Below are 26,756 nucleotides of genomic sequence, written 5' to 3'. Positions count from 1 at the left end.
CCTTGTATCCTGTTCTCTTCATTCTCCTTGCTCCCAAAGGGGTGAGACCAGTGGAGTATCTTAGATGGCTGCTCACAGGCTTTTAAGACCCCAGACACTATGTAGTGGTGAGATTTTTAGGTTAATATTCATGTTGCCAGAAAGGGAATTCCCCTAATAGTTCACTAACATATGTTCAAACATATTTTTTAATAATTAATTTTCTGCCATCTTGTTTAGTACACTAATGGATTTTGTAATAACAAGATTTTGTCTTTACCAGTATTGTGCTAAGCATATATGGTATCTTGGCTTTCAAGAATTAAAACAGCTTATTGAAAGTCTGATGATTTGTGCACTCCATCTCATTTTGGTTAACCAGCACACTTCCTGATGAACCAGCTCTCTGCATTCCCTGCAAAGTAAAAAAGAAACATGGGGTTTTGATAAAATAATCTTTTCTCAAATGCAAGTATCTGCTGACTTTTCCAGGTTTTATCTTTCGATGAATTGCCTATGGCTTTTACTTTAGTCTCTTCCTCAGGCTGGCATTTTATTTAGTTTACTCTATTCAGGTTATGTTACAATCCCCTAATTGGTAGCTTTGTTCTTAAGAGTATCAATCTCTAATTTTTCATATTGCTGCCAGAGTGATCTGTCAAAAGTGGAATTTTCACCTATCTCCCAGATCTTGGTTCTAAATAACATTCCTTACAAAAGGAACCAAGGTAAGTACAACTTGTACAAGGTACAACTTGTCATGACAGAAAGTAAGGAAGTACACCCTGTCCTCACTTATCGACCTGGTTAGGTTCCAGAGACCAGGTCGTTACATGAAATCAGCATTATGCGAAAAGGGAGGATGACCACATCAGATCACAGAATGGAGGGTGACTTCATCATTACATAAATGCCAAATTATATCATTACATAACTGCCAAACCACTGAGAATCATGGCCCAGCCAAGGTGACACATAACCTTTATCATTACAGTGAGTATTACTCTTGTCTTTCACCTCAGCATTCATTACTGCCAGATGTATGTCATTAATATGTGAATTAGTTGGCTAGTAGGTTTTTTTCTATTGTAATGTGAATGTCCAGTAAAGAGATAGTCAATAAGTAAGGAGAAGGTGTGTTCACAAACTGATGACGATGTGTTAGAAGGACTCAGTAGCCAGCCTGAAATGGTTCTCACTGGTCAAATCTGGTACAGTTTTAACATCACAATGGCAGAATAGGGAGCTTCAAGAATCAGTCCCCACCACCAGCATGACCATGAAGCTGGAAAAAAATAGAATCAACTTCTTGGAACTCAAAAATATAATTTTAAAAACTTATACAGTAGCCAGAGGAATACTTAAAAATGAAGAAAAAGGCCACTAAAGTTTGGCATTTAAGGAAATCCTTGTCAGGTCACTGATTGATCACTGAGATGATGGAACAGAGACTTCAGTACCCTCACAACAACAGTGAATAAAGCCTTTGCCCCCCCTGCCCCCCTGCCACACCCAAAGAAGTTTGGAGAGTCACTAAACAGATGAACAACCGCAGTTCTCAACAACCCAACAACAGAAAATCCTGTGGAAGAGAGAGAATCTTATTCCCAGAGTTACCACATTATAATATTCAAAATGTCCAGTTTTTAACAAATTATAAGGCATTACAAGAAGCAGGAAAGCATTGCTCATTTACAGGGAAAAAAAAGAAATTGACAGAAACCACCCCAGAGGAAGCCCAGGTATTGGACTTACTAGACAAAAGTGAGACCTTGCAAGTTTTGAGGGATCCTGGTGGCACCGTGTTTAAGGGTTTGGCTGCTAACCAAGAGATCGGCAGTTTGAATCCACCAGCTGCTCTTTGGAAACCCTGTGGGGTAGTTCTACTCTGTCCTATAGGGTGGCTGTGAGTTGGGATCAACTCAGTGGCAATGGTTTTTTTATTTTTTTTTTTGGTTAGTGGCAATGGTTTTTTTTTTTTTTTTGGTTAGACAAAGGTTTTAAATCAAGTATCTTTGATATGCTGAGAGAGCTAAAGGAAACTCATGGGCAAAGCACTAAAGGAAACCAAGAGAATGATCTATGAACAGATAGAGAATAGCAATAAAGAGAGAGAAATTATAGAAACGAACCAAATAGAAATTCTGAGAAGTACAATTACTGAAATGAAAAGTTTACTAGTGGAATTTAAGAGTAGATCTGAATAGATAGAAGAAAGAATTAGTGAACTCAGTAATACTACAATTGAAATTATTAAGTCAGGAACAGAAAAGGAGAAAAAAGGAAGAAAAATGAACAGAGCCTTAGGGACCTGTGGGACAGCATCAAGCATACTACCATATTATGGGAATCCGAGAAGAGAGAGGGAGAGTGGCAAAAAGAGTATTTGTCTTAGTTATCTGGAAAAAAAACAAACAAACCAGGCCTATTGCCGTCCATTCGATTCTGACTTAAAGTGACTCTATAGAACAGAGTAGAACTGTCCCATAGGGTTTCCAAAGAGCGCCTGGTGGATTCAAACTGCCAACCTTTTGGTTAGCAGCCAGACTCAACCACTGCGCCACCAGGGTTTCCCTTAGTTATCTAGTGCTGCTCTAACAGAAATACTACAAGTGAATGGCTTTAACAAAGAGAAATTAATTCTCTCATAGTTCAGGAGGCTAGAAGTTTGCCAGCTCCAGGGGAAGGCTTTCTTTCTCTGTCAGCTTTGGGGGAAGGTCCTTGTCATCAGTCTTCCCTGGTGGAGGAGCTTCAGCACAGGAACCCTGGGTAAAAGGATATGCTATTCTCCTGGCTCTTGTTTCTTGTGGTATGAGGTCCTTATGTCTCTCTGCTCGCTTCTTTCTTTTACATCTCAAAAGAGGTTGATTTAAGACACAATCTATCTTGTAGATTGAGTTCTGCCTCATTAACACAATTGCCTATAATCCTGCCTCATTAACATCATAGAGGTAGGACTTACAACACATAGGAAAATCACATCAGATGACAAAATGGTGGACGATCGCGCAATACTGGGAATCATGGCCTAGCCAAGTTGACAGATAGTTTGGGGGGGACACAGTTGAATCCATAACAGTATTCAAAAAACCAATAGTTGAAAACTTGCTTAACATCCAAGAGGCTCAAAGAATTCTAAGTAAGATAAACTCAAAGAGATCCACTCCAAGATACATTATAATCTGTCAACAGTCAAAGAGAAAATCTTGAAAGTAGCAGGAGACAAGTGACTCATGACGTACAAGAAATCCTCAATAAAATTATTAACTAGTTCTCATCAGAATCCATGTAGACTAGAAGGCAGTGGGATGACATATTTAAAGTGCTAAAAGGAAAGAAAAAAAAAATGCCAGCCATATCTGGCAAAACAGTGTTTCAAAAACAAAGGGGAAATTAAGACAATTCCAGATGAGCAAAAGCTGCAGGAGCTGATGGCTAGTAGACCTACCTTACGGAGCCCTGGTGGCACAGTGGTTAAGAGCTACGGCTCCTAACCAAAGGATCAGCAGTTCGAATCCACCAGCCGCTCCTTGTAAACCCTATGGGGCAGTTCTGCTCTGTTCTGTAGGGCCACTATGAGTCAACTCACTTGACGGTAACAAGAACAACAGACCTACCTTACAAGAAGTGCTAAAGGAAGGCCTTCAGGCTGAAATAAAAGGACACTAGACAGTAACTGAAGCAATATGAAGCAATAGAGAGCACCAGTAAATTTAACTGCATAGGTAAATACAAAATCCAGTATTGTATTTTTCATTTGCAACTCCTTTTTTTATTGCTGTTGTTTCCTATATAACTTGAAATGCATAAAAAATAGTTGTTGTTGTTGTTAGGTGCCGTTGAGTCGGTTCTGACTCAGCGATCCTGTGTACAACAAAACAAAATGCTACCTGGTCCTGCACCATCCTCACAATTATTGTTATTCTTGAGCCCATTGTTGCGGCTACTGTGTTAGTCCATCTCATTGAGGATCTTCCTCTTTTCCGCTGACCCTCTACATTAGCAAGCATGATGTCCTTCTCCAGGGCCTTGTCCTTCCTGATAACATGTCCAAAGTATGTAAGTTGAAGTCTCGCCATCCTTGCCTCTCTGGAGCATTCTGGCCATGCTTCTTCCAAGACATATTTGTTCATTCTTCTGGCAGTCAATGGTATATTCACTATTCTTCTCCAACACCATAATTCAGAGTCATCATTTCTTCTTTGGGTCTTCTTTATTCATTATCCAGCCTTCACATACATATAAGGCAATTGAAAACACCACGGCTTGGGTCAGGCACACCTTAGTCCTTAAGGTGACATTTTTGCTTTTAAGACTTTAAAGAGATCTTTTGCAGCAGATTTGCCCAATGTGATACGTCATTTGATTTCTTGACTGCTGCTTCCATGGATGTTGATTGTGGATCCAATTAAAATGAAATCCTTGAAAACTTCAGTGTTTTCTCTGTTTATCATGTTGTTGCTTATTGGTCCAGTTGTGAGGATTTTTGTTTTCTTTATATTGCGGTATATTCCATACTTCTGAAGGCTGTGATCTTTGATCTTCATTGGAAAGTGCTTCAAGTTCTGTTCACTTTCAGCAAGCAAGGTTGTGTCATCTGCATATTGCAGGTTGTTAATGAGTCTTCCTCCAATCCTGATGCCGCATTCTTCATACAGTGCAGCTTCTCGAATTATTTGCTCAGCATACAGATCGAATAAGTATGGTGAAAGGATATTAAAAAAAAATTGTAAATGATAATATTAACGGCCACAATGTATAAATATGTAATTTGTGACAATAGCGCAAGAGAGGATAGATCTTATAAGAGCAGAGGTATTGTATACTATTTAAACTAAATTGGTAATAATTCCAACTAGAGTATTATAAATTAAGATGTTAATTGCAATCCCTATGAAAAACACTAAAACAACTGAAATCTACAGTAAAAGAAACAAGGGAAACAAAAAGAGAAGTTCTCAATTCAGTAGTCTAACATTTTAGCTTAACTAGAAAAGAAGGGCAAACTAAACCCAGAGCTAGTAGAAGGAAGGAAATAATAGAGATTAGAGTGGAGATAAATGAAATAGAGAGTAGAAAAACAATATAATCAATAAAGCCAATAGTTGGTTATTTAAAAAGATTCCATAGAACTGACAGACCTTTAGCTTCGCTAAGAAAAAAAAATGAGAAGACACAAATTACTGAAATTAGAAATGAAAGTGGAGACATTACTACTAACCAAACAGAAATAAAAAGGATTGTGAGAGAATACTATGAACAATTGTATGCCAACAACTGTATGCCAACAAAAGAGATAACCTAAATGGAAAAACTTGTAGACAGACATAAACTACCAAAATTGACTCAAGGAGAAATAGTAAATTTGAACAGATTTATAACAGGTAAAGCAATTGAAGTCATAATCCAAAAACTCCCAACAAAGAAAAGTCCATGAACAGATGACTTTATTGGTGAATTCTACCAAATACTTAAAGAGAATTAACACTAGTCCTTCTCAAACTCTTCTAAAAAAATAGGGGGGAACATTCCCCTAACTCATTTTATGAGAACAGCATTAACGTGATGCCAAAATGAGGTACCTCAAGAGAAGAATACAGAACAATGTCCCATATAAATGTAGATGTAAAACTCCTCAAAATACTAGCAAATCATTTCCAACAGTGTATTAAACTGGATTTTACACCATGACCAAGTAGAATTTATCCCAGGAATGCAAGGATGGTTTAACATAAGAGAATCAATGTAATACACCATATTAATAGAATGAAGTGGGGGAAAACCCACCCAGCTGCTCTATGGGAGAAAGACCTGGCAGTCTGTTCCCGTAAAGATTACAGCCTAGAAAACACTATGGGACAGTTCTGCTACGTCACATGGAGTCACTGTGACTCGAAATGGCACCTAACAAAAACAGCAACATCCTTCCTATTTTTACTGAATACCAGGGTATGTGAGTTGCATATATGTCATGTTTTGTTTTTCTTAGTTTTATTTTTTTTCCCAATTTTATAGTTAATAAATTCATTAAAGGAACTGTTTATATGTTATAGAACTCCACAGTACAGCTAGTGCGTGATAGATAATCAACAAAGTTTGATCAAAGAAGTATAAATAGTTCTCTGCTTACTGTGCTACATTGCTAGGCACTGTGGGAGAATATAATGGATACAATATTTTTGACAAGTGATACACACTGTTTAATGTTTTTGGAAAATTAAAGCCAAATTTTTTAGCCCACTTCTTATACAAATAAAAACTCAGACTTAGTTATAGATATAAATTTTTTTTAAAAAAGGGAAGGAAACCATAAATATACTAGAATACTTGGATGCGTTTTTTAAAATAATCATGTAGTAGAAAGTCTTTCTGTGCATGAAATGAAGTCCAGATGCCATAAAGGAAAATGTTGATGAAATAATTTTTCTACATGAAAATTTTAAGCTTTGTTATACTAAACAAAACTTTTATTTAATAAACAAGGAAATATATTTGTGTTACATATGTAGGTAAGGAGCTAGTTTCCTTGACATACAAAGAACATCTTAGAAATCAGTAGAAGAAAAAGCAGACAACCCAACTGTAAAACAGACAGAGGACCCCAACAGGTAGTTTGTGGAAAAAGAAATTCACATTGCTGATAAACATAAACATATGTTAAAATGAATGAGTAGGTACATGTACTCCTGTGTAGTTGTCAAAAGAAATTCATCATCCTTCATCAGTTCCTGCTTCTGTGTTCTATTGCTGAGTAAGAAACCCATGCAGAGCTTAGTACCTTAAATCAACAACCATTATTTGCTTCTGTTTCTGCTCTCTGGGTGGGGCTCAGCTAGACATTTCTTCCACTGGCCTCACCTAGAATTGTTCATGCAGCTACAGGCATCTAGAGATTCAACTGAGGCTGGAAATCTGGAATGGGCTGACCAGAGCTACCTTTACATGATAGTTCAGAGATCCTGAAGGGCACATTCCAAGAGTCTCAAGCACCACCCCCCTCCTCAGTGTGCAAGTACTTAGTAAAACCAGATACGTTTCCAAGCCCAGAGCTAGTATGGAGAGCTATACAAGGATGAATTATCAAGAGATGTGGTTCATTGGGACCGCCAATGTAGCCATGCTTCCTGATAATTATATAAATATTTATGTTTGTTATCAGTCTCTCCCATTAGAATGTAAATTCCACAACGACATGATTTTTGCCTGTCTTGCTCACTTTTGTATCTGCCAAAACCAGGATATATGTTCTTAGAACTCAGTAAATTTTTGTTGAATGAACATATCCAGTAAGTTCTAGCTAGCTTGTGTAAAAAGAAAATGGTGTATGTTGGGAGGTAGTTTCTGTGTGCATAAAAGATTTTTGGAAAGATAAACACAACAGTTTATAAGGACATTAACTGGGAATTGGACTTGAGAAGGGACAGTGGAGCAAAGGAGACCTTTAATTTTTTTTTTACTTCATTTACTTTGTGAATCTCCATTAATGTATCCCAATTTTAGAACTTAAGAGAAAAAGTAAGATAAGAGAGGCATTCTTTATTCTTAAAACAATTATAAATTTTATTAAAAGCTATGATAAATATTTGAATTAGAGAACAGGACCAAGCAACTTGCAAATTTTAAGTTGTCTAGTGTGTTCAAGGGAGAAAGATGTGGCAGCCAACTTCCGTGAGGATTTACAGCCCTGGAAACCCTATGGGGCAGTTCTCCTCTGTCCTGTAGGGCCACTATGAGTCGTAATCAATTCGAAAGCAGTGGGTTTGGTTTTTTTGGGTTTAGTCAGTACGTTAGTGTTTTTAAAAGCACTCAAGTTTATGAATCTAATTGAGTGTTACCCATTTACTTTTTCTTTAGTCAATAAATTTTTTTTTATTGACTGTGTAGTAAATAAGTGGAACCCTGATGGTGCAGTGGTTAAGAGCTTGGCTGCTAACCAAAAGGTCGGCAGTTCGAATCCACCAGCTGTTCCTTGAAGACCCTATGGGGCAGTCCTACTCTGTCCCATAGGGTCGCTATGAGTGGGAATGTACTCGACGCAATGGGGTTTGGTTACATAGTAAATAAGAGCCGTGGTTTCCCAGTGGTTAGCGATCGGCTGCTAATAGAAAGGTCAGCAATTTGAACCCACCGGCAGCTCCACGGGAGAAAGATGTGGCAGTCTGCTTCCGTAAAGATTTTCAGCCTTGGAAACACTTTGGGGGAAGTTCTACGCTGTCCTAAAGGGTTGCTATGAGTCGGAATTGATGACAGTGAGTATGTAATAAGTACTGCAGTACCTTCCTTTGAGTATCTCAATGACAAGATACCTTTTTTCTTTGAGAGTTCTGTTAGTTTGTAGTGGTAGTTGAATACAAATGTACGAAATCATGGATAACTATAAAAACCATAAAGACCGTATTATTCTATTCATTTTGCTTATTAAAACAAAGTCATTTGGAGCTAAATCCAATGAATAAGACAAAATTTTGGGCCGGGGGCAAGAGTATAAAGTATTAAAACTTTTTTTTTTATGGCTTATGAACCAACCGTTAAGACAACCTGGGGAAAAACAGTTTCAGCTATTTTGAGTTCTCTAGAGTAGGACCTAATCTGGTTTGTTCATTGCTAGACAAGTGGGATCTAGAATAGTATCTGGCACTTAGATGGTACTCAGGAAATCTTTATTGAGTGAAATGTGTAAAAAATAGGTTGCTTAATACTTTGTATGTCACACTCTGCTGTGTACTTTACATATATGTTATCTTTTTTAATCCTTCAGCAATCCTATGATGCAGGCATTATTGCTGTCATTTGTCAGACTAAGAAACAAAGACTTAAGTAACTTGTCCAAAGTTACAAATAGCTATTAAGTGGTAAAGCCGATTGAAAACCCACATCTGAGTTACTCCAAAACTTATGTTCTTTTTATTTTATTTTATTGTGTTTTAAGTGAAAGTTTACAGTGCAGCTTAGTTCCTCGTTCAGAAATTTATACACAGATTGTTTTGTGACATTGGTTGCAGTCATCACAATGTGTCAGCACTCTCCTTGTTTCCTTTTTCACTCTGGGTTCTCCGTGTCCATTCATCCGGTTTTCCTGTCCCTTCCTGCCTTCTCATCTTTGCTTTTGGGCAGATGTTGCCCATTTGTTCTTGTATATTTGATTGAACTAAGAAGCATGTTCCTCATGTATGTTATTGTTTGTTTTATAGGCCTGTCTGATCTTTGGCTGAAAGGTGGACTTAGGGAGTGGCTTCAGTTCTGAGTTAGCAGTGTGTCCAGGGGCATAGTCTTGGGGTTTTCTCTAGTCTCTGTCAGACCAGTTCAGTCTGGCCTTTTTTTTGTAAATTTGAATTTTGATCTACATTTTTCTCCTGCTGTGTCTGGGACCCTCTATTGTGATCTCTGTCAGAGCAGTCAGTGGTGGTAGCTGGGCACCATCTAGTTCTTCTCAGATCAGGCTGTTGGAGACTGTGGTTCATGTGGTCCTTTAGTCGTTTTAACTAATATTTTCCCTGTGTCTTTTGTTTTCTTCATTCACCTTTGCTGCAGACGGGATGGGAACAATAGATGTATCTTAGATGGCCACTCACAACCTTTTAATACCCCAGATGCTACTCACCAAAGTAGGACGTAGAACATTTTCATTAAGAGCTATGGTATGCCAGTTGACCTAGATAGCCCCTGAAACCAAGGTCCCCAGCCCTCAGCCCCAGTAACTCATCCCTCAAGGTGTTTGGATGTGTCTGGAAAGTTTCTATTACTTTGCCTTGGTTGAGTTGTGCTGCCCTCCCCTATATTGTGTGTTGTCTTTCACGTTATCAGAGTTAACCTGTCTACTATTTAGTTAGTTACTTCCCCTCCCACCCTTTCCCTATGGATAGTATCCTATCACTAACAGCAGTGTACTTCAGGATAGATCTTGAAATGTTCTTTTTGACGATGAATGCACCATCATAACTCTTCAAATTATCATTCCCAACATAGTAGACCGTATGATTATCTAATTCAAAATGACCAGTACCAGTCCGTTTCAGCTCAGTAATGCCTAGGATATCGATGTTTATGTGTTCCATTTCATTTTTGACAGTTTCCAATTTTCCTGGATTCATACTTCGTACATTCCACATTCCTATTTTTAATGGGTTTTCTCAGCTCTGTCTTCTTATTTTGAGTCACGTCACATCAGCAAATGAAGGTCCCAAAAGCTTGACTCCATCTACATCATTAATGTCAACTCTACTTTGAGGAGGCAGCTCTTCCCCAGTCATCTTTTGAGTGCCTTGGTCGAGTTGTGCTGCCCTCCCCTATATTGTGTGTTGTCTTTCCCATCATCAAAGTTAACCTGAGGAGCTCATCTTTCGGCACTGTATCAGTGTTCTGCTGCTATTCATAAGGTTTTCACTAGCTAATTCTTTTCAAAAGTAGACCACCAGCTCCTTCTTCCTAGTCTGTCTTAGTCTGGAAGCTCAAATGAAACCTATCTTGCATGGGTGACCCTCTTAATATTTGAATACCAGTGGCATAGTTTCCAGCATCATAGCAACCCGCAAGCCCCAACAGTATGACAAACTGACAGTGATAGGGTAATATCCATACGCCTACAAGGAAGATCAGTTAATACAACTATTATTCAAATTTACATACCAACCACTAAGGCCAAAGATGAAGAAATTGACAATTCTTACCAACTTCTGCAGTCTGAAATTGATTGAACGTGCAATCAGAATGCATAGATAATTACTGGTGATTGGAATGCAAAAGTTGGAAACAAAGAAGGCTTGGTAGTTGGAAAATATTGCCTTGGTGATAGAAATGATGCCAGAGATCGCACGATAGAATTTTGCAAGACCAACAACATCATTGCAGATACCTTTCTTCAACAACGTAAATGGTGACTAAACATGTGGACCTCACCAGATGGAATACACAGGAATCAAATCAACTACATCTGTGGAAAGAGACGATGGAAAAGCTCAATATCATGAGTCAGAACAAGGCCAGGGACTGACTGCAGAACAGACCATCAATTGCTCATGTGCACGTTCAAGTTGAAGCTGAAGAAAATTAGAACAAGTCCACAAGAGCCAAAATACGACCTTGAGTATACCTTACCTGAATTTAGAGACCATTTCAAGAATAGATTTGATGATTGAACACTGATGACCTAAGACCAGATGAGTTGTGAAATGACATCAAGAACATCATACATGAAGAAAGCAAAAGGTCATTAGAAAGACAGGGAAAAAAAGAAGAGACCAAAATGGACGTCAGAAGAGACTCTGAAACTTGCTCTTGAACGAAGAGTAACTAAAGCAAATGGAAGAAATGATGAAGTCAGAGAGTTGAACAGAAAATTTCAAAGGGCAGCTCGAGAAGACAAAGTATTATAATGATATGTGCAAAGACTTGGAGTTAGAAAACCAAAGGGAAGAACATGCTTGGCATTTCTCAAGCTGAAAGAACTGACTAAAAAAATTCAAGCCTCAAGTTATAATACTGAAGGATTCTGTGGGGAAAATATTAAACAATGCAGGAAGTGTCAAAGGAAGATGGAAGAAATACACAGAGTAACTATACCAAAAAGAATTGGTCGTCATTCAACCATTTCAGAAGGTAGCATATGATCAGAAACTGATGGTACTGAAGGAAGAGGTCCAAGCTGCACTGAAGGTATTGGCAAAAAACAAGGTTCCAGGAATTGACGGAATATCAATTGAGATGTTTCAGCAAATGGATGCAGCACTGAAAGTGCTGTCTGTGCTAAGAAATTTGGAAGACCCCTGCTTGGCTGACTGGAAGAGATTAATATTTATGCCTATTCCCAAGAAAGATGATATAACCAAATGAGGAAATTATCTAACAAAATCATTAATATCACATGCAAGTAAAATTTTGCTGAAGATCATTCAGAAGTGGTTGCAGCAGTACATCAGCAGGGAACTGCCAGAAGTTCAAGCTGGATTCAGAAGAGGACGTGGAATGAAGGATATCATTGCTGACGTCGGATGGATCCTGGCTGAAAGCAGGAAGATGTTTACCTGTTTTATTGACTATGCAAAGGCATTCGACTGTGTAGGTTATAAGAAATTATGGATAACATTGCGAAGAATGGAAATTCCAGAACACTTAATTGTGTTCATGAGGAACCTGAACATAGATCAAGAGGCAGTCATTCAAACAGAACGGGGATACCACGTGGTTTTAAAGTCGAGAAAGGTGTGCAGCAGGGTTGTATCCTTTCACCATACTTATTCAATCTGTGTGTTGAGCAGATAATCTGAGAAGCTAGACTATGAAGAAGAACGGGGCATCGGGATTGGAGGAAGACTCATGCAGCTGACACAACCTTGCTTGCTGAAAGAAGAGGATCTGAAGCACTTACTGATGAAAATCAGAGACCACAGCCTTTAGTATGGATTACATCTCAACATAAAACAAAACTGCTCACAACTGGACCAATAAGCAACATCATGATAAACGAAGAAAAGATTGAAGTTGTCAAGGGGGTCATTTTACTTGGATCTACAATCAACACCCATGGAAGCACCAGTCAGGAAATCAAAAGACGCATTGCTTTGGGCAAGTCTGCTGCCAAAGACCTCTTAAAGTGTTAAAAAGCAAAGATGTCATCTTGAAGACTAAGGTGTGCCTGACCCAAGCCATGGTGTTTTCAGTCACTTCATAATGCATGAGAAAGCTGGATGATGAATAAGGAAGACCGAAGAAGAATTGAGGCCTTCAAATTGTGGTGTTGGTGAAGAGTGCTGAATATGCCATGGTCTGCCAAAAGAGCGAATAAATCTATCTTGGAAGAAGTGCAACCAGAACGCTCTTTAGAAGCAAGGATGGCGAGACTACGTCTCACATACTTTGGACATGTTACCAGGAGAGATCAGTCCCTGGAGAAGGACATCATGCTTGCTAAAGTAGAGGGTCAGTGAAAAAGAGGAAGACCCGGAATGAGATGGATTGACATAGTAGCTGCAACAATGGTCTCAAGCATAACAACGATTGTGAGGATGGTGCAGGATTGGACAGTGTTTCGTTCTGTTGTACATAGGATCGCGTGAGTCGGAACTGACTCGATGGCACCTAACAACATAACAGCAGCAATCCCTCCCCTTACTCATAACCATCAAAGATTGCTTTTTCTGTGTGTAACTTTTTCTTGGGTTTTTTTAATAGTGGTCTCATACATGTTTGTCCTTTTGTGTTTGTGAGGGCAGACTTGGCGGGCGCTGTCTGCCTTCTGCTGTTCGTCCAACAATGTGGGAGCACATTTACATCCCTTGCCAGATAGGCGGTCGTGTAGGAGAAGGAGTGGTATGGGCTCCCTTCCCACCATTCAGCAGCTGGTTGAGTGGTGGGAGAGGAGGGGCAATACAGGCCCGGTGTGGCAGGCCTGAGCTTGGAATGCTGTAGATGGGGGGCATGGCAAGGGCTGGCGGGAAGAGGGAGTTGGCATACGGGGTAATTGGGGATGAAAGAAAATAAAAGAGAGAAAAAGAAAGGGTTGTACAGAGCTAGGGGGAAGGGAGAAAGAAAACAAAAAAAGGGGGAAAAAATGATGTTGCAGGAGCCGGTGGGTGGGAGCGGGAGAGCACCTGGTATGACAGCGGGCCAGTTGCTCTGTAGCAGAGCAGTGCTGCGTGACTTATTTGGAAGGGGCAGAGGTGGCGTATGGTTCAGCAGGGTGAGGGATGGGAAAGTGTGTTTGTCTCCTTTTGGAAGCCGTGTAAAGTTGCCTTCCCTGTCCAGGGTCATTGCTGGCTGTGCTCCAAGATGGCGACCCTGTGCCATGTTGGTTGGCGGGGGACCTCCACTCCGTATCTCTCCTTGTTCTCTTGTTTTCCTTCAGTTTCTTCTTCCATTCAGTGTTTGATCTAGTTCTTTATACCATCATTTGATGCTTAGGGTCCCAGGATTGACGTTTGTATTTGTTTTACTTAGTTTTTGGGATCTTTCCTGTAGAGGATGCGTGATGCATCTGTCTAGGTGCCGTGTTGGCTCTGCCTCAGTTGCTAATATTTTGGTGAGAACCGGCTCATGATGGAGTCATCAGAATGGAATTCTGTCCTAAGTTGGGGACTACGTATATACACAAACCAACAATTGTGAGGATGGTGCAGGACAGGGCAACGTTTTATTCTGTTGTACATGGAGAGTAGACTCATCTGCACACTCGGATGCTTCTTGGCCTTACGAGGATCTGGCAGAGCTTGTTTGTGGCAGAGGTCTTGAGTCCAGAAGGAGACAACAAAGTTGGCAGGCCCAGGACCTAAGATTCTCTGCATGTCCAAAGCTTATATTCTTAATTACTGTACCTTTATGCCACCCACCAAACCCATTCAGAAGAGAATAGCACCATTTTACACCTATACATTCTTGCATGTTCATTCAAAAATCAGTCTCACTGTTTTTTAATTATCCCGAGGAGACTCCGTGAGCCGAAGGGTAGGGGGAAGAGGGAGGAATGGAGATGGTATGTTTGGTTATACTAGAGTGACTTTTTAAAAAAAATTTTATTTTGGTCTAGGGTAAATGTTGACTGTTAGATCTTATTTAGATGATTATTTAGAGGACACGATACTCACAAGTCATATTATTTATTTTATGAGCCACTCTGTTGTTTGGCTGATAGGTGACCACTGGGAGTATAGAGTGACTTTTAACAGACATGATTAGATGCATAGTGAAGTACCAAATTATAGATAACTCGAAAAGCCAGAAGAAGGATTGTGTTATCCTGTTTATTAGCTGTTCTGCTGAAAGGTGAAATGAGGGAAGAGCTAAACTTCTTAGGCTTAAAAAAAAAAAAAAAAAAGCTTTTACATTACTTAAAGATTTTAATTGTAATGTTTTCTTTATTCTTTAAGGATATGTAAAATATGCCCATGTTTATATTTATTTCTTTAAATTAAATGTTCCTGATTTGTCTGTCAACTAATAACATTAGAGTGGTATCTTCTACATTTCCTAATTCTCTCTCTAGTTTCCCTCTATCCTTTTCTCCGAGCAGATTGCCTATTAGTTTGGCATTCGGTCATGATAATCTCTGTATCATGTAGCTATGCAGAATGTTGTAGGTTTTTAAGAATCTTTATATGCATGTGGTAAAGTGGAGCTAAAACAAAGATATTTAGGTAGTTTAGTCATAATTCACTTCATTGCTTTAATTATTTCTTCTTGATTCCTTCTGTCCTGATAGTTCTTTATCTGCTTTGGATTTCAGAACGTATTAAGAATCTAATGAAATCTAAGAAAACATGACCCTTTCCCAGAAAATTATAATATCCACACAAAGTTTCATATATAATTTGGGTGGTTCACAAACTCTTTGAAACCCATCTATGACCCCATGTACTTTAACCCCATTCTAGCCTCAGGTAACATCCTTCAGTAATTCACCATCACTACCAACTTCTAACACTAATTAGGAAAGAAGTTGAGAAAACAAGGATGGGTTAAAAAAAATTTTTTTTTTGGAGAATCTTGAATTTGCTGGGATCTTAAAAATATGATAGCAATGAAAGCTAAATGAAAATCCTCCAGCCCACTTTCCAAATTGTAAGTTCTCTTTAAATTAATTTTAGTATCACAGAGGACAGCAAGAACAAATTACCAGAAAATCTAGAAAATAATAGTGAAAATGCTGTATATGGTTAAAATTAAGTAAAATTCATAGTCTTAAGCACGTATTACTAAAGAAAGAATGAAATGAATAAATTTAGTATTCACCTGAGAAAGTCAGAAAAACAACATGGTAAGCCTGTGGAAGACAAAAGAAAAGAAAGTAGAAATTAATGCTTTAAAGAAACCTGGATGACTGCTGTAGACTCCTGACAGGTCTTCCTGCATGCAGTTGCTACGCTGCAACCAGGATAAATCGTCCATGGCACGACCCTGCTTATTACAACTCTTTGTTTCCCTTAAAATGGCTCAGAAGACCCTTCATAACCTGGCTTCTGTGTACCTCTCCATCCACATTTCTCACCTTTCTTGTTTGTTCCCCTTTATCCCTGCCCCCATGCTCCAACCATACAGAATTGTTGATTCATTGAACATGACAGACTCTTCATGACATTTCCATTCCTGGAACTTTGCACTTACTCTTCTGTGCACCTAAGAGACTTTTTCACTCTTCTTGCCTAGACAGTTCCTACTCAGAACTCAGCTTGAATTTTACATTTTCTAAGAAGCCATTAAACACACAAACATACGTGCTCAGGTGACAGACTAACTTATTTAGTCCCGTGTGCTCCCATACATAGCACTTTACTTCTCCTGTTATGGAGCCCCCGTGGCGCAGTGGTTAAGAGCTAGGCTGCAAACCAACAGGTCAACAGTTCAAATCCACCAGCCACTCCTTGGAAACCCTACGGGACAGTTCTACTCTGTTTTATATAGGGTCGCTATGAGTGGAAATTGACTCGACGGCAGTGAGTTTGGGTTTTTTGGTTGTTGGATGCCATGAAGTCAACTCTGACTTATAGCAGCCGTATATGATAGAGTAGAATTGCTCCATAGGGTTTTCTTGGTTGTAATCTTTACAGAAACAGATTGCCAGGACTTTCTCTTGCAGAGCAGCTGGGTGGATTTGAACTACTGACCTTTTGGTTAGCAGCTGAGCACTTAACCGTTGTGCTACCAGTGCTCCTTATTAGTCAATCTCAAAGAAATATTTGAAAAAGAAGCATAGTAATTAGGTACACATCAGAAAACATATTTTTAAAGTTACAATAATTAAAAATTAAACATATTTCCAAAGCTGCTTTTGCTAGTATAGATAGTGATATGGATGAGATAGGCCAGAAGAGTATATCATGTGCTAAATGAGGTATCTCCAGTTTTGCAAATTATATTGGTTAGCTGTCTGGAAAATGTTTTTTTGAATTTTCTCCAGATAAATTTTAGGTGCATTAAAGAACTAAATATAATCAATTAAATTATCTAAAAACTAGATGAAAATAGAAATTAATATTCATCAAACATCTTAGATCAACACTGTCCAGTAGAAATATAATGTAAGCCATATAAGTACTTTAAAACTTTTAGTAGCAGGTTTAAAAATTAAAACCGGGTTAAACTAATTTTAATAATGTATTTTATGTAACCCACTATATCCAAAATATCATCATTTCAGCATATACTTAATATAAAAATTAATGAGATGTTCTACATTCTTTTTTATTTTGTACTCTTTTATAATTAAAAAACCACTTAAAATGATGGGATTAATTCAACATATTCTGAAATATAACTTGAGATGACATGTTAACTCAGGTATGCACAACTCATGCTCTATGAGTTTATAGTTTAGAAGAACACAAACAATACTTAGAGATTGATGAACTAAGCACAAATGATCTAAATATTCTATAGTTTTACTCCATCTTTGTTACAAAGTGAAATTTATTGACTTTCCAAAAAAAAGCTTACCACTGTCTTTTTTTATTGTCCCTACTTTTGGCTTAAATCTGACCCCCAGAAAAATGAAATAATACTTTTTTAAGAAACTCATAGATGTATAATCCCTTTTTTCTCCCCAGTATCGTAAAGTTGAATAACTCATGTTTATTCTCTATCAACATTTAATATTTTGATATAGTGATATGCTCTATTGATTTGATTAATTCTTCTTCTCCACATTTTAAGGTTATTCTGGTACAAGTTAACCCAGGGGAAGCATTTACAATAAGAAGAGAAGATGGACAGTTTCAGTGCATTACAGGTAAGAATGATAATTAATTATCATTTGAGACCAAAAAACCAAAAATTTCTGGCTCATTGCCATCACACCAAAGCATAAACTGAATACCTTATCACTGAACTATTACAGTAGCATCCTAATTAGTCTCTTTGCCTTGGTTTCTTCATTAATCTTACTATAATATTATATTGTTTATGTTACTCCCCTCCTCAGAAATCTTCATCGAATCCAGTTCATGTTTCTTAGTCTTTCAAAGAGATTGTTTCATCTTTATGGTCTTGTTTCCCACTTCTCCTTCAATCAGGGACGGATTACCCAATAAGCAAGGTATGCAAAGGCTTACTTGTGCTTACTTACTAATCTGTAGTGCACAATTTCACCTGTTTTTCTCCACATCAAAAAATGTGGTGAAACCCATGTGAAACTGTGCACTACAGATTAGCAAGTAAACACAAGTAAACCCGTGCATACCTTGCTTAACATAAGCCTGTGCATACCTTGCTTACTGGTTAATCTGCCCTTGCCTTCAATCTTGCTCCCCTTCAATATTGCTAAGTTGGCTTATTCATTATTTCTTGAACCTGTCTTGTGTTTTCTTTCCCCTGTATTATTCTCCTTATCTAGAATTCACCTCCATCACCACCACCTCTAGTCTTTCCAAATTCTACCAATGCTTCAAGACTGAGCTCATATCTTACCTTTAAAAGGTTTTTTGTAAAGTCTTTAGTGAACATCGTCTCAGTATTATTCACATTTTGGGCCAGATAATTCTTTGTTGTGGGGGTTGCCATGTGAAATGTAGGATGTTTAACAGAATTTCTGGCTCCACCCACTAGCTATACCCCCTTATGTGTTTGTTTGTTTTTAATACTTTGTTTTCAGTGAAAGTTTACACAGCAAATTAGGTTCCCATTTGACAATTTCTACACAAATTCTTCAGTGACATTAGTTAAATTTTTCACAATGTGTCAACGTTTTAATTTCATTCGGGTTGGTCCCTTTCCTTTCCTTCAGTTTCTCATCTTTGCTTTAAAGTAATGGTTGACCTTTTGGTCTCATATAGATGGCGTTTTAATGAGCACTGTGTTCATGGATGATATCATTTATTTTGTGTGCCAGTCTGTTTATTTCGCTAAAAGGTGACCTCGGGATAGTTTTGGTTGAGGGTTTAAAGAGTATCTCAGGGCAGTAGTCTCAGGGAATCTTCTAGTCTCAACTAGTCCAGTAAGTCTGGACATTTAAAAAAAATTGGGTTCTGTTACACACCTGATATAGTTTTGACAAACAAAATTGTCTCCAGTTATTACCAACAGCCCTGGTGGGGGCTGGGGCCAGGGGGGTGAAAAATCACTCCTAGTTGAGAACCACTGCCCTGTATGACTTTGGAGTTAGAGAGAACCTGGGTTTACATCCCAATTCTGCACCTTACTAGCTGTATGATCTTGGGCATGTTACTTAACCTCTATAAGCATATTTCTCACCAGCGAACATCCCCGTCAATAATAATACACCTCAAAGGATAATTGGAAGGATTAATTAATATGCATGTAAGGCACTCTAAGCCAGACCTGGCACTCAATAAATGGTAGTAGTGGGTGCTGGGGTATTATTGTTAATAAAAAGTAACCCCAGTCTCTTATGAAACCCTGTAACACCAATTATTAAGCCATTCATTTAGCATGTAACTATGTTAACTGTTTATTTTCTTGTACTATATTTTCTAATTATTTTTGTGGAGTTTTTAAAAATTGTGTTAAAATATATATAACGTAAAAATCACCATTTTAACTGTTTTTAAGTGTACAGTCAGTGGTGTTAAGTATGTTTATTCACAATGTTTTATAACAATCACCACTATCTATTTCCAGAATGTTTTCATCATCCTAAACAGAAACTGTGTACCCATTAAGCAGTAACTTCCCATTCCCCTTGCCCACCAGCCCCTGGTAACCTCTAGTTTACTTTTTGTGTCTATGAATTTTTTTTTTTTAAAGGAAGACCTAAGAAGAATTTTTATTGTTGTAGTTTAAGTGAAAGTTTACAATTCAAGTTAGTCTCTCATACAAAACTTTATACATAATTATGTGACCCTAATTCTTCTCCCTATATTGTGACAGCACACTCCTCCTTTCTACCCCTGATTTCCCATGTCAGTTCAACCAGCTCCTAACCCTCTCTGCCTTCTCATCTCACCTCCGGACAGGAGCTGCCCATTTAGTCTCATGTATCTACGTGAACTAAGAACACTCTTGATGAGTATCATTTTATATCCCATAGCCCAGGCTAATCTTTGACTGAAGAGTTGGCCTCCGGAATGGTTTTAGTTCCGGGTTGACAGAGAGTCCAGGAGCCATGCTTTCTGGGGTTCCTCCAGTCTTAGTCAGACCATTAAGTCTGGTCTTTTTATTAGAATTTGAGTTCTGCACCCCACTTTTCTACTACTCCGTCAGGGACTGTCTGTTGTTTTCCCTGTCACAGTGGTCATTGGTGGTAGCCAGGCACCATCTAGTTTTGGTCTCAGGCTGATGCAGTCTCTGGTTTATGTATGTGGCCCTTTCTGTCTCTTAGGCTAATACTTTCCTTGTGTCTTTGATGGTCTTCATTCTTTTTTACTCCAAGTGGGTTGGGACCAATTGATGCATCTTAGATGGCCACTCACTAGCTTTTAAAACTCCAGACGCCACTCACCAAAGTGGAATGCGGAACATTTTCTTAATAAAGTTTATTATGCCAGTTGACCTAGATGTCTGCTAAAACCATGGTCCCCAGACCCCCGCCCCTGCTACTCTGTCCCACGAAGTGTTTGGTTGTATCTATGAATTTTCCTAGTATAGATACTTCATGTAAGTGAAATCATGCAATATTTGTCCTTCTGTGTCTGGTTTATTTCACTTAATATTTTCAAGTTTCATCTGTGTTGTGGCATGTATCAGAATTTTATTCCTTTCTTATGGCAGATAACATTCCATTGTATGTATATACCACATTTTGTTTATTCATTCACCTGTTGGACATTTGGATTGTTTGCACCTTTTGGCTATTATGAATAATGCTGCTATGAAGATTCATGTACAAGTATCTGTTTGAGTCCCTGTTTTTAATATTTTGAGTGTATACCAGGGCTTCAAACCAGTTTGAACCCCTGCTGAATTTGCAGTTCCTCCGCAGATATACTAAATCAAAATCTACATTTTAACAATATCCCCAGCTGATTCTTTATGTTCTTTATCTTTATATTCTAATTTCCTGAGAAGTTAGAAATGCAAGTTCTCAGCCGGGAACTTGTTTGGCATGCAAATTCTCAGTGGAGGTTTGAACTGGTTCAAGCCCTAGTATATACCTACAAGTGGAATTGCTGGATTATACAGTAATTCTATGTTCGCCTTTTTTGAGGAACTGCTAAACTGCTTTCCACAGTGGCTGCACCATTTTAATTCCCACCAGCAATGTACAAGGATTCCAATTTCTCCACATCTTCGCCAACACTTGTTATCTTCTGTTTTGTTTTGTTTTTTGAAATAGCTATCCTAATGGGTGTGAAGTGGTGTCTCCTTGTGGTTTTGATTTGCGTTGCCCTAATGACTGAAGACCTTAAGCATCTTTTCATATGCTTACTGGTTCTTTGTATATCTATTCAAAGAGAAACGTCTGTTCAAGCCCTTTGCCTGTTCTTCAGCTGGGTTGTTTTTTTGTTCTTGAGTTGTTAGTTGCCGCGGAGTCTCTTCTGACTCATGGTGACCCCATGGGTGCAGAATAGAATTGCTCCTTATAGTTTTCAAGGCTGTGATCTTTTGGAAGTAGATTGCCAGCCCCATCTTCCGAGGTGCCTCTGGGTGAGTTCAAACTGCCAACCTTTTAGCTCGTAGTTGAGTGCTAAACCGTTGTGCCACCCAGTGACTCTTGAGTTGTAGGAGTTCTTTGTATATTGTAGATACTAGACCCTTATTAAATATATGATACGCAAATATTTTCTCCAAACCTGTGGGTTGTCTTTTCACTCTCTTGATGATGTCCTTTGATAGGTATAGAAGTTTTTAATTTTAATGAAGTCCAATATATCAGGTTTTTTTCTTTTGTTGCTTGTGCTTTTGGTGTCATACTTAGGTATCATTGCCTAATCTAAGGTCATGAAGATTTTCACCTGTGTTTTCTTCTAAACGTTTTATATTTTTATTTCTTACATTAGGTCTTTGATCCATTATGAGCTAATTTTTGTATATAGGGCCCAACTTTATTCTTTTACCTGTGGATATCCAGTTTCCCACCATCGTTTGTTGAAAAGACTGTCCTTTTCCCATTGAATAATCTTCGCAGTCTTGCTGAAACTCAATTGACCACATATGTGAGGGTTCGTTTCTGGGTTCTCTGTTCTATTCCATGGGTCTCTGTGTCTGTCCTTATGCCAGTGCCATGCTGTTTTGATTACTGTAGCTTTGCAGTAAGTTTTGAAGTTAGGAAGTGTGAATCCTCCTACTTTATCCTTTTTCAAGATTGTTTTGGCTATTCAGGACCCCTTGCAATTCCATATGCATTTGAGGCAGGCAGCTGTGTGAATGGCAGCTCATGTTCCTGATGCCAGCGTATACAATTAGGACCTTGTCCTCCAAAAGCAGGTTGTGTGTTTTGATTGCTGATCACTACTTTTGATCATTGAGGGGCCAGTACAGAAGCCGGGTATTCTTTCAACCCCCATGGGCCAAAATGGCTCTGGGGCAGCATATGTTGAAGAATTAAACAGTACTTTTCTTTGGGGGTGGGGGAGTGGGTGTTAAAGGGAGGAGGGAACCAGTTATTTCAGGAAATCTTTGTCAGGTCACTGACTGATCACAGAGATAACAACAGAATCTTCAGTGGCCACAGGTAATAAGGAATATATACTTGGCAAAATAGTTTGGAAAAGTTTCAAATGAACAGCTTCAGCCCTCAAAAAGTAAAAATCATCAATCCCTGAGGGGTGGGAGAATTAGGTTTCCAGCGTTATCACAATATATTACTTAGAACATTCAGTTCTAAAAAAAAAAATTACACAAAGAAACAGGAATGTATGGCCCATCCATTCACAGGTAAAGAAAAATTTGACAAACAATCCCTGAGGAATCTCGGACATTGGAATTATTAGTCAAAGACATTATTAAATGCATTAAATATATTCAGTGAACTAAAGGAAACCATGAACAAAGGGCTAAAGGAAATCAAGAAAATGATGTCTGAACAAAATGAGAATATCAATAAAGAGATAGAAATAATAAAAAGGAATCAAATTCTAGAGCTGAAAAGTACTGTAGCTGAAATGAAATAAAAAAGTCATTAGAAGGATTCACTGGCAGATTTGAACAGGCATAATAAAGGATCTGCAAATTTGAGAATAAGACAGTTGAAATTAGCCATTCTGAGGAACAAAAGAAAAAAGAATGAATAAAAATGAACAGAACCTGAGGGAGACCTGTGGGACACCATCTAATGCACAAAAATTCACAATATAGGAGTCCCAGGAGGAGAAGAGAGTGAGAAAGAGACAGAAAAAATATTTGAAGAAATAATGGCCTCCAAGGTTTGATGAACTACTGATCCCTCTTTGTTTCCAACTTTCACATTACAGTCACCAGTAATTATCAGTGCATCATGATTGCATGTTTGATCAATTTCAGACTGCAGAAATTGGTAAAAAGCTTCGATTTTTTAATCTTTGGCATTAGTGGTTGGTGCATACATTTGAATAATAGTCATATTAACTGATCTTCCTTGTAGGCACATGGATATTATCCTATCAGTGACAGCATTGAACTTCAGGACAGATCTTGAAATGTTCTTTTTGACGATGAATGGGACACCATTCCTCTTCAGTTTGTCATTCCCAGCATAGTAGACCATATGACTGCTATTCAGAATGGTCAGTACCAGTCTATTTCAGCTCAGTAATGCCTAGGATATCGATCTTTGTGCGTTCCATTTCATTTTTGACAACTTCCAGTTTTCGTAGATTCATACTTTGTACATTCCACATTATGATTAATAATGGGTACTCATAGCTGTTTCTTCTCATTTGAGTCATGCCACCTCAGCAGATGAAAGTCCTGAAAGCTTGACTCCATCCACGTCATTAAGGTCGACTCCACTTTAAGGAGGCAGCTCTTCCCAGTCATCTTTTGAGTGCTTTCCAACCTGAGGGGCTCATCTTCTGGCACTATATCGGACAATGTTCCGCTACTATGCATAGGTTTTCACTGGCCATTATTTTTTTTTTTTTAGAACTAGATTGCCAGGTCCTTCTTCTTCTGTCTTAGTCTGGAAACTCAGCTGAAACCTGTCCACCATGGGTGACCTGCTGGTATTTGAAATACTGGTGGCATAGCTTCCTGCATCATAGCTACAAAGATAACTACATAGATAAATATGAAGGCCAGTAGTATTGTATTTTTGGGATTTATAACTTCTCTTTTTCCTATATGATTTGAAAGGTAAATGCATAAAACAATAACTGTATATCTATGTTAATGGGCATACATTCTGTAAAGGTGTAATCTGTGATGACACTGTAAAGGAGGAGGAAGGAGATGTATAGGTGTGTTTGTGCGCTGTTGAAACTAAAACCAAAAAAAGCAGACCAGTTGCCGTCAACTTGATTCCAACTTATAGCAACCCTATAGGACAGAGTAGAACTGCCCCATAGGATTTCCTAGGAGTGGCTGGTGGATTGGAACTGCTGACCTTTTGGTTAACAGCCGAGCTCTTAACCACTCCTCCACCAGGGCTCCACTGTTGAAACTAAGGTGATATTATTCTAACTAGATTGTTGGCCGTTTAAGATGTTTATTGTAATTCCTAAGGTAACTACTTTGGAGTAACTGAGTAACTAAAAAATATACAGAAAAGGAAAAAAGAAGAGACTCAAAATGGTACACTACAAAAAAAAAAAAAAAAAAACTTTTTTTTTTTAAAAAAAGCAGTATTGAAGGAATTAAGAACAAAAAACTTATAAGATATACAGAAGATAGATGCCTAAATGGTAGAAGTAAATCCTTCTCTATAAATAATCACATTAAATGTAAAATGAATTAATTGTGTTTTTTTAAATGGTGTACTGTTTATCTTGAAATATTTGTTCAGTCTCTCCAACTAAGTTCTAAGCACTTTGAGGGCAGATACCATTTCTTACAATTTTTTTTTTTTATCCCCTCCAGTTCTTGGCCATTTACTAGTGGGTACCTAACTAACTGCTGTAATAGTTGTTACTTCAATTTTAAAAGAGAGCATTAGAGGTAGGGTAACCCTATAGTTTATCCTCCAAACTGGGATACTTCTAAGAGTGAAAGGGACCCCTAACAACTACTTTAAGACAATAGTGTAAACCAGGACTGTTCTAGGCAAACCAGAACTTATGGTACCACCCCCAATTTTACCTGGGCTGTCTAATCTACTTATTCAAAGAAGAAATAGTCCTAACTCTTTCCAAAGGAGTAATTAGGTCAATAATTAAAAATTAAAACTATTAGCCTGCCATCTAAACTTTATGTGTGTTAGAGTTAGAAATTTCTTTAAATTAAATTAAATCATTTATACTGCAATTAAGGTAATTTCACAAATAGGAAAGCCCCACATATTATAAGCTTAAAAGAAACCAGGTAGTAGAACTTATAAACAGTATAATAAACTTTGCCCATGTCTTTACTCATCAATTAGATTTTCATGAAAATAATTTTATTTTTTATAGTGGGTACCTCTTAGACTGTATGTTTCTAATAGAACACACATCTTAGGTTTATTGATACATCTCTTAAAATTTTTTTCAATAAATATTCTCTATGATGGGGAATGTTTAAACTAATGCGAGATTGATCTTTTCAAACACATCTGCAAATGAAGATATTATACTCATTACTGTTTTAGTGTGACTTAAAATACAAAAGTGTTCATCACAGTTGGTTGACCAATTCTGCATTATAAATAGCTTATATTTCAAAAGTTAATTTGTAGCCATAATCTCATAAAATCAATTAAGTTGGTTTTATATATAGTAGTTACCCTTTTAGTCAGGACCAAAAAGGCCTACCTAATTTGTAGTGTACCTGTGGTACTAACAGTATCCGAATAGTAGGAACTGCCATGTGAAGATTTTTTTAGGCAGGGACACCTTTCTCTGCTTCAGTGATAAAGGGAGTCTCCTTTCTCTACATGACAGATTGTAAGAATGCAGACTTAACTTCTTCATTTTAAAATTACTGGGTAGAGTTTTAAACACAGGAAACCATAAGGGGAACCAGACAGAAAGTAAAAAAAGCTCTCCCCTCTTTGTTTATGTTTTTGTTTCTCCAAAATTATAAGATGGGATAATATAGGTGGAAGGAATAGAAGGGAGTGACGGACTGGAGTTGAAGTCTTTGTAAAGATCAGTGTGCCCTACTCCAAGCAAGAGAAGACAGAAAAAGAGTAATGGCTACTGGAGTTCATCTTTTCCTTCTCCTTTGCCATCACTAGTTTTTATGACGTGGGAGATCCCATCATGGACTAGTTCTGGAGCTAAGTAAATAGAGTAGGAATAGAAGTGGAGTTAACACATAACAAGGAGAAAGAGAAATTCTCTAGGGAGGAAAATCCTGTCAGAGAATCTGAGAGAAAAGTAGGATCCTTATGGCCATGAGGTCATTAAGTTGGAAAGCTTTTCTCTGATAGCCACTGTACTAATAAAGGAAAACCTTTGTAATAGAACCTAGGGAATCACGTATTTAAGTAGGCATTTTCTTTTCATAATTTAGCAAACTAAACCATAGAGAAGTTACGTCTTTTATATATTACTTACAAAGTCTTAACTGCCCTTAGAAAATGCTCTGAAGTGTAAGTAACTCTTTTTCATGCTGGTGGAAATCAAATTATTATATAAAATTTTTTTCTCTTTACTGGTTTTTCCCCTTTTAAGATGAAAACATCAGTTCCATTAGAGTGGCTCAAAATACTAGTTTTGAAATGTTAATGAATCCTGTTTGTAAAAATGAATCATAACAGATCATATGTTCATAAATTCAGCCCATTTCAGGTTAAGTGACTGACTGTGACTCATCCTGAGTACATTGTGAAATAGTCCCAGGTT

The 26,756-nt window shown here is 37.9% G+C and overlaps 1 protein-coding gene across 5 annotated transcripts in view; it reads left to right on the top strand.

Annotated features, from left to right (window-relative positions):
* The window catches only part of FNDC3A (fibronectin type III domain containing 3A), a 256,528-nt gene that overhangs the window by 97,417 nt on the left and 132,355 nt on the right, over nucleotides 1-26,756 (top strand). For all 5 annotated transcript variants that reach the window (XM_023731559.1, XM_023731560.1, XM_023731558.1 and 2 more), the window contains one exon: nucleotides 17,617-17,692. In XM_023731559.1, the coding sequence (XP_023587327.1) occupies nucleotides 17,617-17,692 (76 nt within the window). The remainder of the gene's footprint in view (nucleotides 1-17,616; nucleotides 17,693-26,756) is intronic.

This window comes from Trichechus manatus, unplaced genomic scaffold (assembly GCF_000243295.1).
Source record: "Trichechus manatus latirostris isolate Lorelei unplaced genomic scaffold, TriManLat1.0 scaffold00044, whole genome shotgun sequence".
In the NCBI taxonomy this organism is placed as follows: domain Eukaryota; kingdom Metazoa; phylum Chordata; class Mammalia; order Sirenia; family Trichechidae; genus Trichechus; species Trichechus manatus.
Note: the sequence above shows the minus strand (reverse complement) of the source record. Positions and strands in the feature narration are given on the sequence as shown.